Source organism: Zootoca vivipara, chromosome 17 (genome assembly GCF_963506605.1).
Source record: "Zootoca vivipara chromosome 17, rZooViv1.1, whole genome shotgun sequence".
Classification (NCBI taxonomy): domain Eukaryota; kingdom Metazoa; phylum Chordata; class Lepidosauria; order Squamata; family Lacertidae; genus Zootoca; species Zootoca vivipara.
The window spans coordinates 27,354,978-27,370,025 of NC_083292.1; the positions used below are offsets into that span (position 1 = coordinate 27,354,978).

Here is a 15,048-nt window from a genome sequence, read left to right on the forward strand (position 1 = left end):
TTCCATCCTTAACGGGTGGTTGAGGCAATGGTGGGTTGAGACCCGATCAGCTTTTAACAGCCGAAAGGGATCCCCACTGAAAGATGAGCTTCATGCTCCGAAGCCTCTCCAGACACCTTGTAATGCATAGTTGGAGTGGAGGCAGAACTAATTGCAAAGAATTGAAGAACCTCCCGAGAAGACTGCCTTGCCTAGTGTAATTGGCAGGATGGGGCCCTTTGTGATAACTCTGCAATGGGCTGGCAGAATTGCCACCAGTCTATAAGGTGTCTGTGGCCATGGTGGTGCTAACACTGAATCATGGCCGTCTGGGTTTTTTAAGTCACTAACTTGACAAGTGCTTTAAGGGGTTTTGTGGTGGGTGGGATTATGCCACAACCCGCTTTTTTGCTAAGAATCTTCCAGGAACAGCTATTGCGTTACATAACTCAGCCAACACAAAGCGTTGACTCCATACTAAAGCTTGGATCCTCTCCAGTACTTCTGTTCTCAAGGTAATCTGTTAAAATACCAATTTCAAAACCAGAGCTAGCAATCAGCTTGTTTGGCCAGTAACTTCTCACTCCAAAGCTAACATCGCTGTTGAAGGAAGGTAACTACTGAAATTCTTGATGTTATCCGAGAGCAAAATACTGATGATATGACAGGCACAGACTCTGAACAAGTAAACTTCTAAATGCTGTACGATAAAAGCAATAACCAGTGGTTGTAAGTGTTGTGATTGTGGGACGTAATGGGTGGGTTCCATGTGCTTGGCTAGGCAGCAGTTTTCCAGTTGTGATCCATAGAGTGGCATTGGGGAGGGTGTTGCAACTCTTGTGCTAAGACTCTTTCAGGTCGCAATAAGGGAGTTGTCAGAAGCGGAAGCTTTATGAAAGCCGATTCCTTCAAATCTCCAAATCTCTCTTAAGGTTTTTCTTTTCCTGAGAGAACAATCTTGTGTTTTCTCAGGTTTTGCTTTTCACCTTGTTGCATTACACACACAAAAAAGCAAAAGACACTGGTGGTTGGCACTCCTGGTTTCCAGGACGGGGTTCAAGTCCCTGTGGTGTCCTTGCTTGCTTCAAATGCAACTCCTATATTTTTCATCTTTTTCTGTCCTTTCTGTGCCTTTATAGGATGTGATTTTACTGAGAGAGTTCCTATATGGACATTGCATATGATTTAAACACAATAAGAATTAGGCAATTGCTCCCATTTCATTAACTCACTATTAGTGTGTGCTGCTGGCAAAATTGCCATGATCACTTCTGTAGGTTTTTGATAATAGGAAGGGATTCTTCCTCTCTTTAGATCCAGGTATTTATGCATGGTAGGAGTTGCTGCCTGCTTGAATTGTGATTTTGCTTTCTGAAACATTTATAATAAACCAAGCTTTCTTTCTTAACATGTCTCAAGAGTCTCCATCCCATCATTCTGCCCAGACACTGAGGTCCAGCGCCGAGGGCCTTCTGGCAGTTACCTCATTGCAAGAAGCGAAGTTACAAGGAACCAGGCAGAGGGCCTTCTCGATAGTGGCGCCCACCCTGTGGAACACCCTCCCGTCAGATGCCAAGGAAATAAACAACTATCTGACTTTTAGAAGACATCTGAAGGCAGTCCTGTTTAGGGAAGCTTTTAATACTTCATGAATTTTTGTATTTTAATATTTTGCTGGAAGCAGCCCAAAGTGACGGGGTATAAATAATAAATTGTTGTTGTTGTTATCGGGTGTCAGGAGTTTTATTTAGGCAAGAATAGGGACAAACACATTCATGAATTTACGCGTAACCCCAGCAACAGACCCCCAACCCTCTGTTGGTGTGTGCATATGTATGAATACACGTTGGAAACGCATGTGGGTTTAGACATACACTGTTACAGTTCCATTTCAAGCCTATAGAAGAGCCATCCAATGCTGTTATTTTCCTTTATTGAGCTTTTATTAACGCCCTTGAATTTTCTTATGTATGGAAAGCCAGGCTATCAAGTCTACAAACATTAAAAATGTGGACAGGATCAAGATGATGATGGACAGGAAAGAGAAAACAAATTCAAGTGCCAGCTTGGCTAATGGACAGAGATAATGTAAACCTAAAGAAAAAACTCGGACTTGATTGAACATGAAACATTGAATGCTTTTATACATCCCACCTAAGATTTTCCAAGAGGGTACATAAGGAATGGAATTTTTGGTGCTTGTGAAGAAAAAGATGTACTCATTCTGTGTCTACTTTAGTTGAGTTTTCCCTGATGCATTGATACCACAAAATAAATATAGCAAGATTTTCTCTCCCTTCCTATATACCCACTAACTCACCAAAAACACTCTGTTCTGTCAGAATCAAACCATGGCCATACTCATGCTTTTGGAAAGGTCCAAAGTTAGTTCAATAAAATATTGAAAACTTCTGAAGAAGAATAATTAAAATCTATTTAATTCTGATTTTACAAGGCAAGCCAAAATATATTAATTGGAAAAACTACAGATTTTTCACTGGATAAAAATATTATAAACTAGCTAACTAGTCTATATAAATGTGTCTTTTGAAAGCATCTACAAAAGATAAAGACTTAAGTAGTAGAAATTGAGAAACTTATTTTAAGGCAGAAAGGTTTTTTTAAAAAAGTTATCAAAATACTCTGCAGTTTATAAATATGCACAATTTTGAGCATACAATCTGGGGCAGCATTTGCAATGGAGATAAACAAATTGTTCAGTAATGGTCCATAGCTTAAGATGCATTGTAAAAGTTAACCGATTGCAGCCTTGTACCTATTTATGCAGCAAAAGGCACTTCGCTAGGTGATTTCTGATAATTTTTCTTTGCTGTGAAATATAACCAAGAAAATAAGTTCCATTTGCATGCTTCTTGACCCCCCTGGTGTTAAGGAGGGTGACTGCAAGGAGGAACTTTACAAACGGCTTCCTCTTTGAAACCCTAACCAAATCTGACCACACATGCAATACACATGCCAGTGACTCTGGCCTTGGATTCCAAATCTATCCTAGGTGCTGTGAATGACTGTCCTGCCTCTTAAATAAAGTCCAAAATGTCTGTCAAACACCCATTGAGTTCAAGGGTGGGGGACATGTTGGAGAGGGGCCTCCAGTTGTTTCTGACTACTGGCCATGGTGTCTGCCGGAGTTGATGGAGTTTGGAGTCCAACAGCATCAGGATTTCCATCCCTGATTTAGTGTTTGAAATGAAATACCGGTACATTTTAATGCTCTCTATAAATATGCCTACTGGTTTGGGGAGCCATTATGTGACTAAAATTAAGAATTGCTCATTTCCATTATCCAAAGAGTAGCTTCACTTTAAAAACAAAATTACATTTTATATAATGTAAAACGAGGGGCGTCAACAGGGCCATCGAACAGATGCAATCATTTCTTTTCAACACGAGTTTTTAAGGAATGTGTCGCATCCAGAGTCCCGTTTCCTCTCAAATGGTCCTGGGTGGTAAACGCTGCTTGTACATCCCTGCAATAGCTTTGGCTGTGCTGTAGATCATCTGTCGACGGGACATGCCGGTGAATGCAGAGTGCCAATCCGTTCTGTTGACGTGCAGTAATTGCTTCTCTATCACTTCCCCCACTGTCACCAACAAACCTGACCATCTTAGGTTATAATCCTGAGGAGTCAGACTTTGAGCCTGTGGAATAATTTAAATCAGGAGTGAGTACAGGAGAAAAGGAGTAGCACCCGGGCAAGTTCAACCTCCTCCAGAGCTATATCGCCATAATTCAAAGTTAGTTCAAAAGCATAAATAATGCTGCTGGCATTTGACTTCACTCAGCAAGTATAAGTCAAAGTTCTATACCAGCTTAATGCTTCCTGAATTTAAAGTGCTGCTAATGAAAATTGTTGTGAAAAGAACCTCTGGTTTAACAGGCTAAGGGACAACAGGAACACTTACTTTCTCCTTTTCGGGAATAAGTTGGCCAAACTTTCACCCAGTGACAGCACGTTATAGGCATTTTATCACAGCACCATCAGTGCCCATGACTAGGTTCTCCGAGATGAGGTTGAAAGAGCTGGGTACGTTTAGTATGGAGTAGAGATGGCTAGAAGGCTCTCATATTTGCTTTCTGTTGCTCCAGAGCAGGCATCCCCAAACTGTGGCCCTCCAGATGTTTTGGCCTACAACTCCCATGATCCCTAGCTAACAGGACCAGTGGTAAGGGAAGATGGGAATTGTAGTCCAAAACATCTGGAGGGCCGAAGTTTGGGGATGCCTGCTCCGGAGGGTGGAAGTGGAACCAAAGAGCCCAAATCAGAAGGGGAATCTCACTAAACACGAGGAGCCTGGGATAGCTCAGTTGGTAGAACATGAGACTTAATCTCAGGGCTGCGGGTTTGAGCCCCCCTCTGGGCAAAAAGATTCCTGCATTGCAGGGGTTTGGACCAGATGATACTTGAGGTCCCTTCCAATTCTACAATTCTGTGATTCTGAGCCTCCTGGCAGTGCAGGATGTTCAAAGGTGCCTCAGAATGAATGAGGCTGACTCACTCTGGTTTCTAAGCCCTCCAGCCTACAGGAACATCTTAAGGAACACCCCCCAATGCTTACTGCCAGCTCGCTCACAAATGTTTAATATATTAAGCTGTATAGATATCAATCAATCAATCAAATCCACGTTATTTTTTAAAATATATGCAATAAAAGAGACACTAAAGGTGACAGAATTTAATGGCAATCATTTTTAGAAGTGTGTAAAACTCCTAGAGTGATCTTCTGGGGTTCTTGGCTACCATCCCTTAGAAAAGGCTTTACCAACCTGCTGCGTTGGCAAAGGATTCAGCCCCTTAGAGCAGGCATCCCCAAACTGCGGCCCTCAAGATGTTTTGGCCTACAACTCCCATGATCCTTAGCTAACAGGACCAGTGGTCAGGGAAGATGGGAATTGTAGTCCAAAACATCTGGAGGGCTGAAGTTTGGGGATGCCTTCCTTAGAGATTAAAACTTGCCTGTTGTACATATTCCAAAGGCACTGGCGTTGCTTGTGTAAATGTTTCGAGGTGAATGCCATGGATGGGATCTTCGACAATTAGGCAGCCAATATCAAACCACCTGTTATAGTGACAAAAAGGTTGTTATCAAATCATATTAAATCCGAATTCCGGGTATTAACTGTCTAGAGAGCTTAGTAGTTTTGAAACAGCTTGGAAACAGCTTTTGGCTGGGAAAACTAAAAATTAACAAAGAAGAACTAGCTTTTGTTCCAGAATTTATAGTCATGTTCCAAACTCTAAGGAAGTTAATTACAAAATGTCAGAGGTCTGTTCTGGCAGGGTTTTGCTTGCTACACTGCAGGATCTGGCCACGCTTGAAAGTGAATTACTGTATTTAATTATGGGTTATGCAAACTACGGTATGCCCAGTTTTAAGCACTAGGGACACAAGGGTGAATTATACCAAGCAACTGCAATAGGCAGACAACTCTAATTTCAGCTCCTGTTTAGAGTATCAACAAGTCCCGTGGATATGATACTACCGTAATTGACATTTATCTTCAGCAACATGTTAAATGGCCTTACTTGTCAGGAAGCAATTCCGCAATGAAATTTTCCACAGACACGGCCGGCTGCTTCTCATGAATGACTCCTGTCCTGCGCAAGCTGTCAATCCTTTCTTGAGCTCCCTAAAGGACAAGGAAAAGAAGCAGTCAATACGTACAGCTGTCATGCAGCACTTACTGCTTGCGATGAACCTTAGCCAAAAGCAAAATCAGGGATCTGAAGTAAACCAACTACAAATATTCAAGTTTACAGAAGGGAAATGGGACACCCAACTGCAATCTCTGTGTCTTTGGTTCATTAGTGACCAAGTCCTTATTTTGTGCTTTTATAAAAATGGATTATGCTTTGTTTCATTTTTGTAGTTTATAAAATATAGTTGTGTGAAAAAGAAAAAATTGCCAAAGAGTTATTAGGTGCTACATTGTTGTGTATGAAACAAGTGAAGACACATTTTAAATGATTTTTAAAAATATCACAAAAGTGATACAAATCTCCAAGAAACTACGGCAACTCGCCTTCAATCCAGCTGCGTAGCCAACTGGCTGTGGCGCAATGTTGGACTGCCCAGCTTCTCCTGTAACTGTGGCCATTCCAAACACTTCCTGAAAAGCTTCTCTTACAGCAGCAACCTTGACTTCTTTAGTAGAAGTGACAACAATGTCCAGTTCTCCCCCAGATTCTATAACAAAAAAACAAAAAACATTAAAACATAATCCTATATACAGGCAGATACATTCAGACCGTGGGGTGGGGTGGGGTGGGGAGAACTTGTGCTTGGCAGTCAGGATCCCTCCATTTTCTTGGCAAAGCAATTATCTGGAGATGGACCAGGGTGCATATTTATTGTCATCTTTCACACACGTCTCAAGGCAATGTGCTATATATATTTAGAATGGCACAGAAAACAGCAGACAGCAGCAACTAACTTTAAAAAAAACTATACAATGCAGACACTTATGGCAGAGCCACACACACACACACACCCCAATGTAGGTGGGAAAGCTTGACAGAACAAAAACGTCTTCAATTCTTTTCTGGAGGGTGCAGATAGCAGGCACATATCAGGACGCTGCAGCCATACTAAAAGCATGATGCTCTGCTATAGTTTAGTGCAGGCTTCTTCAAACTTGGCCCCCCCATATGTTTTTGGCCTACAACTCCCATGATCCCTAGCTATCAGGACCAGTAGTCAGGGGATGATGGGAATTGTAGTCTCAAAACATCTGGAGGGCAGAGTTTGAGGAAGCCTGGTTTAGTGAGATGTGAATGAGTGGCTTCCATGTGGGGTCACCCACTCCCCCACCTCCTGCATGGCCAAGAGTCTGGAAGCTTCCACAATGCTGTTTGTCAGGTCATCTCTAGACCAATTGTTAATCTTCATTATGGTTACCTTCAAACCAACCAACTTCAAACCATGGCTTCAGGAAGCCAACTTGTTTAAACTAACCATAGTTAAGACTCATGGCTGTTCTAGGTCTGAATGACATCCCAAGCTGTGGTTAACTGAAAGTGAAAGCAAAATATTTTCCCCTTTCTTCTCCCAACTAAGTGTAAGAAAGAGGGGTGAGTGGGGGAGCATATAAGGCTGGGAGGAGGCCAGCTAGACTCCTTCACTTCTCACAAAACCAAATGCAGTCATTGGCTGCTACAACCACTTTTTAAAAAGTCAGCCTTCAACAAAATGGTCCCTCTCTACGTGGCTTGCTAAGAGGAGCACAGGATTACTTCAGACGAGGTTATAGAGTCTTTGGTCCTGTTTAACTAGAGGCTTTTCATGGGATAGGAGCCCTTTCTCTAAAAGTCCCACCACTAGATACCCAATACTATCAAATTAACGGCCACTGTAACTTCCTTTATGAGTTCACACTTCAAAACACACCAGTAGCAACATGAGTGAAGCTTGTATTGCTATGAAGATGCACTTGGCAAATCTGCAAAATGCCTCCACTGGCTGTGTGGCCTGATGTTTGCAGGGGGAGCTGAGATTCTGATCCATCAATTAGAAACAGAAAGAGACAATGTCTCTTCAGCCAACAGCTCCAAAAGAGAGGCTTTGCTGCAGCCTAGGTTTGTGAGAGCCCTGAGGAGGACGAGTTGCATGCTGCCCTCCACCCCACCCCGAGGCCCACAGGCTTTCTTCACTTACTGATATAGGGAGCCATGCCAGGATCCAGAGTCGTGATCATTGTCTCCATTGAGTGCTTGGTTTTATCCAGCACGGACTTCACCACAGGATTCCCCGCCACACCCTGCAGGGAAAAGGCACAAATCATTCAGCTCATTTTGTTCTCAAGGCTACGCCCGATTCAGCCATTTGCTTCTTGCAGATGTTGTATTTCAGACCCTCCAAGTGTCCCTAATTTCCAGGGACAGCCCCCGACTTACAGAAGCTGTCCCATTTCTGATTTGATCCAGAAATGTCCCACTTTCCCTTAGGATGTCCCTACTTTCACTGGAGAAATGTTAAGAGAGGACACCTCTATTTTTATCAGAGAAATGTTGGAGGGTCTGGCATTTTTTTACTTTGAGGGTGGCTCGGGGATTGCTACTGAGGTGAAGAGCAGCTTGTCAATATCTTATACAGTGAGACCTCGACTTACGAGCTCAACATCCGACGTTCGACTTACGAGCGGAAAAAGTAGCCGAGCGCTTATGGTTTTCTTGACATCCGAACGGAAAACCCGTTCGCGGCTAGATGCGGTTTTCTCGACTTACAAGTTTTTCTGTTTCCAATGCATTCCTATGGGAAACCGCTTTTCCTATGGGAAACTCGACTTACGAAGTTTTCGACCTACGAGTGCGCATTTGGAACGGATTAAATTCGTAAGTCGAGGTCCCACTGTACAAGTAAATATATTACGCCAGCTCACGAGTAGAGTGAGGGCACACATGCTGGCCCCACTCTCAATATCTCTCTGTGCCCCAACCCCATGTGCTCAAACTCAGAACATAGTCTAAAAACCATTCTCGTGGCTACAACCAGCCTAATTTTATTATTTTATTACTCCCTCCTCTCCTCTTGCTCTGTGTAGCATCTTGCCTGATATAAGGATCTGGAGAACTAAAAAAACCTGCCCCACTTCTGTAATATATGCTTGATCACAATAAAACTATTGTCTGTGGTTTGGAGGCTTTTCTTATGGACCAGCAGCACAGCTACCTTTGCTTTTCAGCCTTACTTTGATAAAGCCCCACAGTCCTCCTCCAGCAGATGCGTCACTCTGCACGTCAGCTCCCCGGGGGTCTTCGTGTTCCTCTGGGAAAGTAATTGAAGAGCCCGCTCCAAAGCCAGGTGCTAGCGGGGTTGGCCCACAGGGCTGCTGTGATGCCGGGCCAGTGAAGACACCTGAAAACCAACAGCAAGGAAACATTTTGCATAACCCACCACAAGTTTGCAACTGCTGTGACCTGCCATTTCTTATTGAGCAATTAAAACAGCACATATTCAGTTTTCCAGGGAAAAAACCTGTTTATGTCAAAAGACCTTTACCAGTTTAAAGACACAATTTGACTTTGGAGGTAACTGTACAATGGAAGAGACTGCCGCATTCTGACCACGTAAAACTACGGTAGTGGCGGTTTCAACCCTCATACAGGCCTCTCTCCAACCTCCATCTTGGCAAGAGGCATGATCACAGTTCAATAACACCTTCCTTTTTTATTATAATATTTATTAAGTTTTCCAATTTAATAATCCAATAAAAACCACATTAAAACATTCCAAATTACAATGCAATAAAAAGGCCGAATATAAATGCCAAATTTTATATCTTTGGGTGACTTCCCATGCTGTGAATTTCGCGAAGTGCTGATCATCTAATATCACATTGCTTTTCTTAATTAACCAATAAGCCATTCTGATGTTATCAATAACACCTTCCAGCCTGGCTAAAGTACCTGAGGAGAGTTGGTGTGAGAGGAGGGAGGGGGAAATGTGGGCTGGGGAATGTCCTAAGGGCTGTATATATCCCACAGCCTAGAAGTCAACCTCACACTTGCAATACAGTGTTTGTGGGTTTTAAAAGTGGCTGAAAACAGCTTGGGACCAGGTTAGGTGAGGACACTGGTCTTACAGATGGGGCCATTCTGACCATACCATGACCTACATAGCTCCATCTGATGTGCATGTGGGAAAGGGAGTGTTCTCCGTTGTGGAGCCTGTAATATGGAACACTCTTCCTAATGAGAACGAGTGAGCAACAACCGTTGGGTGTTTTCACAGTCAACTGAAGACACAGACTTCCCATGACCCTTACTACTGGTCTCTGGTGTTTTATTGTATTTTTAATATTCTGTTGGGAGCCGCCCAGAGTAGCTGGGGAAACCCAGCCAGATGGGAAGGGTATAATAATAATAATAATAATAATAATAATAATAATAATAATAATAATAGTTCTTGTTGTTGTCGTTTGGTGTCTTTGGCTATTGTGATGATTTTCTTGATGTTATTGACTTTTTTTTTCCTTGGACATTGTTATGTTTTATCGCTATGTGAATCACTTTGGTTTTCCATAATTGAAAAGCAGTGTAGAGAACATTTAATAAATAGCTTTAAAATTAAAAGGGAGGAGGGAAGGCAACTCGCATGAGCATGGCCTACGTAGATAGGCTTTTCCTGGTCAAGGTCCACGCATGGTGGGGCGAGGGTGCAGCAGCCAGCCCCAAACCATTTGGAACCAGTCAGCATTTCCTGGGAGATAATCAGTACCGGTTTCCTCGGTAAAACAACAACCATTATAGATAAACTCGTTTTAAAAAGCCAAGCGAAAACGCTAGGGTTACCGGTGACTGAAGGTGCAGAAAACGAGGGCATCAAGGGTGTCTGTGGTGCTCGTCCCGCATGGCCTTTGGTGATGTCGTGGGTCGATGCCATAGAAAACCCTGATATGGGAGGACCAGTGGGAGGGGCAGAAAGCACAGGGCCAGGAGTTGAACTCAGGGGTGAAGGAGACGAGAACTGGGGACGGGGGCTGCTGAAAGGGGACGAGGTGACTGGCGGTGTCATCATGGGTGGCCTTGAGGTCCCAAGGGAGGCACCCGCTGAAAGGGCCATGGGAGGCACGAAAGGCAAAGGGGATGTCGTCATGGATGGAAGAGAGGAGCCTGCAGGTGGCAAAGGTGTGGAAAATGGTGCTTGGGAAGGAGGAAAAGAGGAGGGAGGAGGGAGGGAAGGAGTTAAGGCTGAGGGCGAGAGAGAGAGGGAGAGGAAAATGAGAAGGCAAGTTTTAGTAGACGGGCTTTTTAAACTTTTAGAACAATACTAACAAAAGATCTGCAGCAGAATAATAGAACTAAAACATCTTAAATTTGTAGCAGATTAACAAATAACTTATAGTAAGGAAACAGCCCAACAGCTAAGAAGTCAATGATCAACCACTACCCTCTGTGACATAATGCGAAGCCAGCTCTTCCTGTGCAAGCAAAGGTTTATTACCGAGCTGCAAATATTAAGCATTTTCAACCAATGAAGTTATAATTTAGAGATAAAACAGCACATGTTTTAAAATGCATTTGAAGCAGGTTATTGGATTGAAACGTTAACATGAATTTAAGCGACGCTTTAAGCTCAAATGAAAACCCTCCCCAATTAATTAGTGTGGCTGACAGCAACCAAAGGCTCCAGACCTTTGAAGTTAGCACAGTTCCTCCTTTCCTTCTGAAAGATCTTTTCTAAGCTTGATCCACTTTTTGAACTAAACTACCACTCTGACTTTGATCTGCCAAGACATGGCACGTAAGATAGCACTCGGCTGAGAGCAGAATCTCATGTGTGCACTTTCCCAAATGCGGGTGTATCTTGAATTCTATTTTCTGGCCATGGGTGGGTGTGTACCAGCGGTTCCATTCCTGTCAATGGTGTATGCTGGGTTCATATGCACATGTGGGCCTGCATGTAGGTTCAGACATACACCTCGTAACGCAAGGTGCTTTGATGTCCCAAGATCGACCCATAAATCTGCTATTCCCCCCCCCTATCCTAAAACGAATGTTTGGCACCCCAGCACAATTTCATAAGAAATGTAATTCCTAACATCTCGTCAAACCATTTGTTTCAGCCAAGGAGCTGATGGGAGGAGCAAATAATAAAGTATAAAGCTGTTTGCTACCTACATGTATATTTATATAGTCACAGCTTTCTTGTTGCATTCCTCCCTGGGACCAGGTAGTGAAAGGCGAGTTAAAAATACTAGAAATAAGCAACAAATTAAATACTTAAAAATTAGTGTGGAAAAGTTTATTGGGCTGGGTCCAGACTCCCGATTTCTCCTAAGTAGAGTTCCACTCATGGGATGCTCACCTGGAAGTGGGAGGAGGACAGATTACTTCTACCAATCTCTTCTTCCCTTGCAGCCCCCTAAAATGCTGCTCTGAATGTTTGCAAGACCCTCCAGAACAGACTGAAAGGTAGGACTGCAAAAGGGGCTAGCAAAAAAAACCTCCACCCCATGTCCAGCAGGACCCTCCACTGGATCCGAGTCCCTTCCAGAAGAGAAGGAGCCCTTCTTTTGCCAAACTGAAGGAACTGCAACCTTTCCTTTTACTGTCTCAGAACTACTAAATTTAAAAGAAAAATAACCCCATGTGAACCACTGATAAAATACTTATACCTAATGAGACTGGTGCAGTGGTGGTGGGTGCAGGTCCCGCCCCCGCTGTGGTCAGTGGGGGCGTTCCCGGTGGAGTCGTCTCTATCCCGCTCTCTTCCATCATTTTCCTTCAGCAACACAGAGCTGGAAAGAAACAAAAAATGAATTGAAATGAAACAAACAGCTGCTGCATCATGTACATCTAGTACTGGCTGCTTAAAACTGCCAATTTACAGAACCTGCAGTAGGCCAAACCTCTCTGTCAGTACTCAAAAATATGTCATTCATGAAGTCTGTCTCAGAGGTGTCTGAATTTCCCGTGTGTTCACACAGAACAACAACAGCAGGTGCAATTTTTCCAACCTGGTGCCTAATAATTAGGATTTAAAGTGTGGGTGCATGGACAACAACAAAAGTTTTAATACACATAGTCAAGCAGCTTCTCAGCAAAATTCTGAAGGGGTTATTCTGAAGATAAGTTTGTGCAACCCTTGAGCCAAGGAAATAAGTAATTATACAACCTTTAGAAGACATCTGAAGGCAGTCCCATATAGGGGCGTTGTTTAAGGTTTTATTATGTTTTATGTATGTTGGAAGCTGCCCAGAGTGACTGGGCCAACCCAGTCAGAGGGGTAGACTATTATTATTATTATTATTATTATTATTATTATTATTATTATTATTATAGGACGTCCCTATTTTCATCAGAGAAATGTTGGAGGGTATGGTGTTTGGGGGAAGGAGAGAGGAATATTTAGTCCAGGCATCCTTCATCAGCCTAGCCTACCTCACAGGGCTGTTGTGATAACCTGGGGCAAAATTCACCTTCTCTTAGCCTAATTTACCTCACAGGGCTGTTGTGAGGATGGAATTGGGAGGATGGGGAGCCCACCCTGAGCACCCAACCACCCATTTGGGTCAGGTATGAATTCTGGGCCTTCTACTGTCTAACAACCAACCACCACTGTGGGTGGGGGTGGAGCCAGCAAGGAAGTGAGACCACCTCCCTGTGTACAAGGGCGGGGAAGTGGAGACTCCAGGCATTGAGACTACAATTCCCATCATCCTCATCGTCCCTGACAACTGTCCAACCTGGAGGTTGAAGTTCAACAGCAGGGTCCGTCTGTCCCCCGCCCCACCACCCTGGTCCTTTGTTACACTGCTGAAGGGGGCGGGGGGGGGCAGGTCGCGTTTACAGAACTACACTTCCCGCCATGCACCGGGCGGAGGCCGCTTGCCTTACGCACGCGCGCACCGGCATCTGTTCTGCCACGTCTTTGCGCTCCGCTCAGTAACTGAGAAGCTCTTCTTTCTACGTTCTACGACCCTCCCTCTCCTCCCTCGTCCCGTCGCCCTTGCTCGCGTGGCCGTTACAGACAACGGCCAAAGCAGCCGTATCACTAATAGTAGTAGTAATAGAAGCAAAAACAAAAACAAAAAACCAACCTAAGAGTAAAAGCACCACAGTCCCTCACGCGTACGTTTCCGCCCGCCAGCCCTTTTTTCCCCTCACCTCACTGAAGCGGTAGCGGGTGGGGAGGAAAGGGGTCGCCGCCGCGGCCTCCCACAGCCCGCCCGAGGGGGAAGCTCTTCTTCGCTCTTCCGGCTCCGGGGACTCAAAATGGCGGGAGGCGGGACCGGGGAGGCGGCGGCTTCAGCGGCAGCCGTAACAGCAACCACCTCTCTCCTCCTCCTCCTCTTCCTCCTGGGGACCTGCCACGTTCGCTGCGGCAGCGGGGAGGAGCAGCCGCGGGGCGGGAAAGGCTCGCGCCGCCTCCGCTTCTCTCCGCCACGGTCTTCGTCGCACCCGCTGGTTTCACGGGTTTCTTTAATTAGTTGGTATTATTATTGTTATGATTATTAGCCAATTTTCCAAATTCAATCATCTCATTTAATAATTCTAATATACCTTCTAGAGGTTTTTCCAGGATTAAGACAATATCATCCAACAAAGGCTTATGTTTTATAATTTCGTTTGCCCACTTTTATTCCCCTATTTTTGTCATTATTCCTAAACCTAATATTTTGCAGTAAAAATTCTAAGGTAAGGATAAATAATAATAAATACTAATGCCTGTAAGCGGTTTGCAGAAAGGTATTAAGCAACCAAAGACGTTTTTGTGTGTTTGTTTTTTGTTTAATGAACAGTCCTTCTAGGAAGTGGTTTAGGGGAAAATGTCATGAGAGAGAGACCCAAACTTTGTATGTACCCTGATCAGTTATAAGGAATATTAAAATCATTGCTTTTGAGGTTTTTTTTGGGGGGGAGTAAGCTGTATGGTGAGATCGTTTTTAATTACTCGGCTAGCCCGTCTTGCTTAGGGTTGCCCTATTTCAAAAAGTAAAATATTCCTAGTGCACACAAATTTCTTGAGATTTATTTTTATTTTTTTGTGGAAACCACCAAAATTGTTTTGGGGAAGCCTAACCCAAAAATAATGCTTTTAAGCTTTTGGAGCCGTTTCTGCTGTTTTTTTCCTTCGCATTGCCATCTTCTTCTTTGGAGAGCACTCGAAGCCGAGTAAGATTGTCTTCTATAAACACGGTTTTGTGAGTCCGTAAGTAACTGTGAAGGCCAATTCTAGATCCGCACGTCCTTTCACAGTGGGAACATTGGTTTCAGGGCGGGAGTTGATCACGGTGCAGATTTGCCAAGCATGCCTTCCTCTTAGCATGTTTCTTCCTTGCGTCCTGAGATTCAGTGTCTTCAAAGCCCATGACACCTTTGGTAAAGGTCAGGGTTCCCAAACCAAGGCCCAGGGGCCGGATGCGGCCCAATCACCTTCTAAATCCAGCCCGCAGACGGTCCGGGAATCAGCATGTTTTTACATGAGTAGAATGTGTCCTTTTATTTAAAATGCATCTCTGGGTTATTTGTGGGGCATAGGAATTTGTTCATACTTTTTTTCAAAATATAGTCCAGCACCACCCCCCCTGGTAAAGGTGTTGCATTG

At 43.9% G+C, this 15,048-nt stretch overlaps 1 protein-coding gene across 3 annotated transcripts; it reads right to left on the minus strand.

Moving 5' to 3' along the window:
- Window positions 1-1,895: 1,895 nt before the first annotated feature.
- Window positions 1,896-13,804, minus strand: PRRC1 (proline rich coiled-coil 1). Of its 3 annotated transcripts, none has more exons than XM_035097826.2 (9): window positions 13,608-13,804; window positions 12,116-12,238; window positions 10,290-10,688; window positions 8,687-8,853; window positions 7,654-7,756; window positions 6,023-6,186; window positions 5,526-5,629; window positions 4,956-5,058; window positions 1,896-3,639 (listed from the first exon to the last, which is right to left on the minus strand). In XM_035097826.2, the coding sequence occupies exons 2-9, from the start codon at window positions 12,216-12,218 to the stop codon at window positions 3,430-3,432; spliced, it is 1,353 nt and encodes a 450-aa protein (XP_034953717.1). In that variant the 5' UTR covers window positions 12,219-12,238; window positions 13,608-13,804; the 3' UTR covers window positions 1,896-3,429. The 3 variants fall into 3 exon arrangements, with proteins under 3 accessions (XP_034953717.1, XP_034953718.1, XP_060125409.1); XM_035097827.2 differs by lacking the exon at window positions 13,608-13,804 and adding an exon at window positions 13,541-13,559; XM_060269426.1 differs by lacking the exons at window positions 12,116-12,238; window positions 13,608-13,804 and adding an exon at window positions 11,619-11,636.
- Window positions 13,805-15,048: the final 1,244 nt, after the last annotated feature.

Bases quoted from the DNA above. Each gene is read 5' to 3' on its own strand.
- PRRC1 (XM_035097826.2), bottom strand. From the start codon at position 12,218: ATGATGGAAGAGAGCGGGATAGAGACGACTCCACCGGGAACGCCCCCA. The intron at 10,689-12,115 runs GTATAAGTATTT...TCTCGCCCTCAG, and splicing joins CACTGCACCAGTCTCATTAG to CCTTAACTCCTTCCCTCCCT. The intron at 3,640-4,955 runs GCAAGTTTTAAT...ATTATTCCACAG, and splicing joins CTTTGGAATATGTACAACAG to GCTCAAAGTCTGACTCCTCA.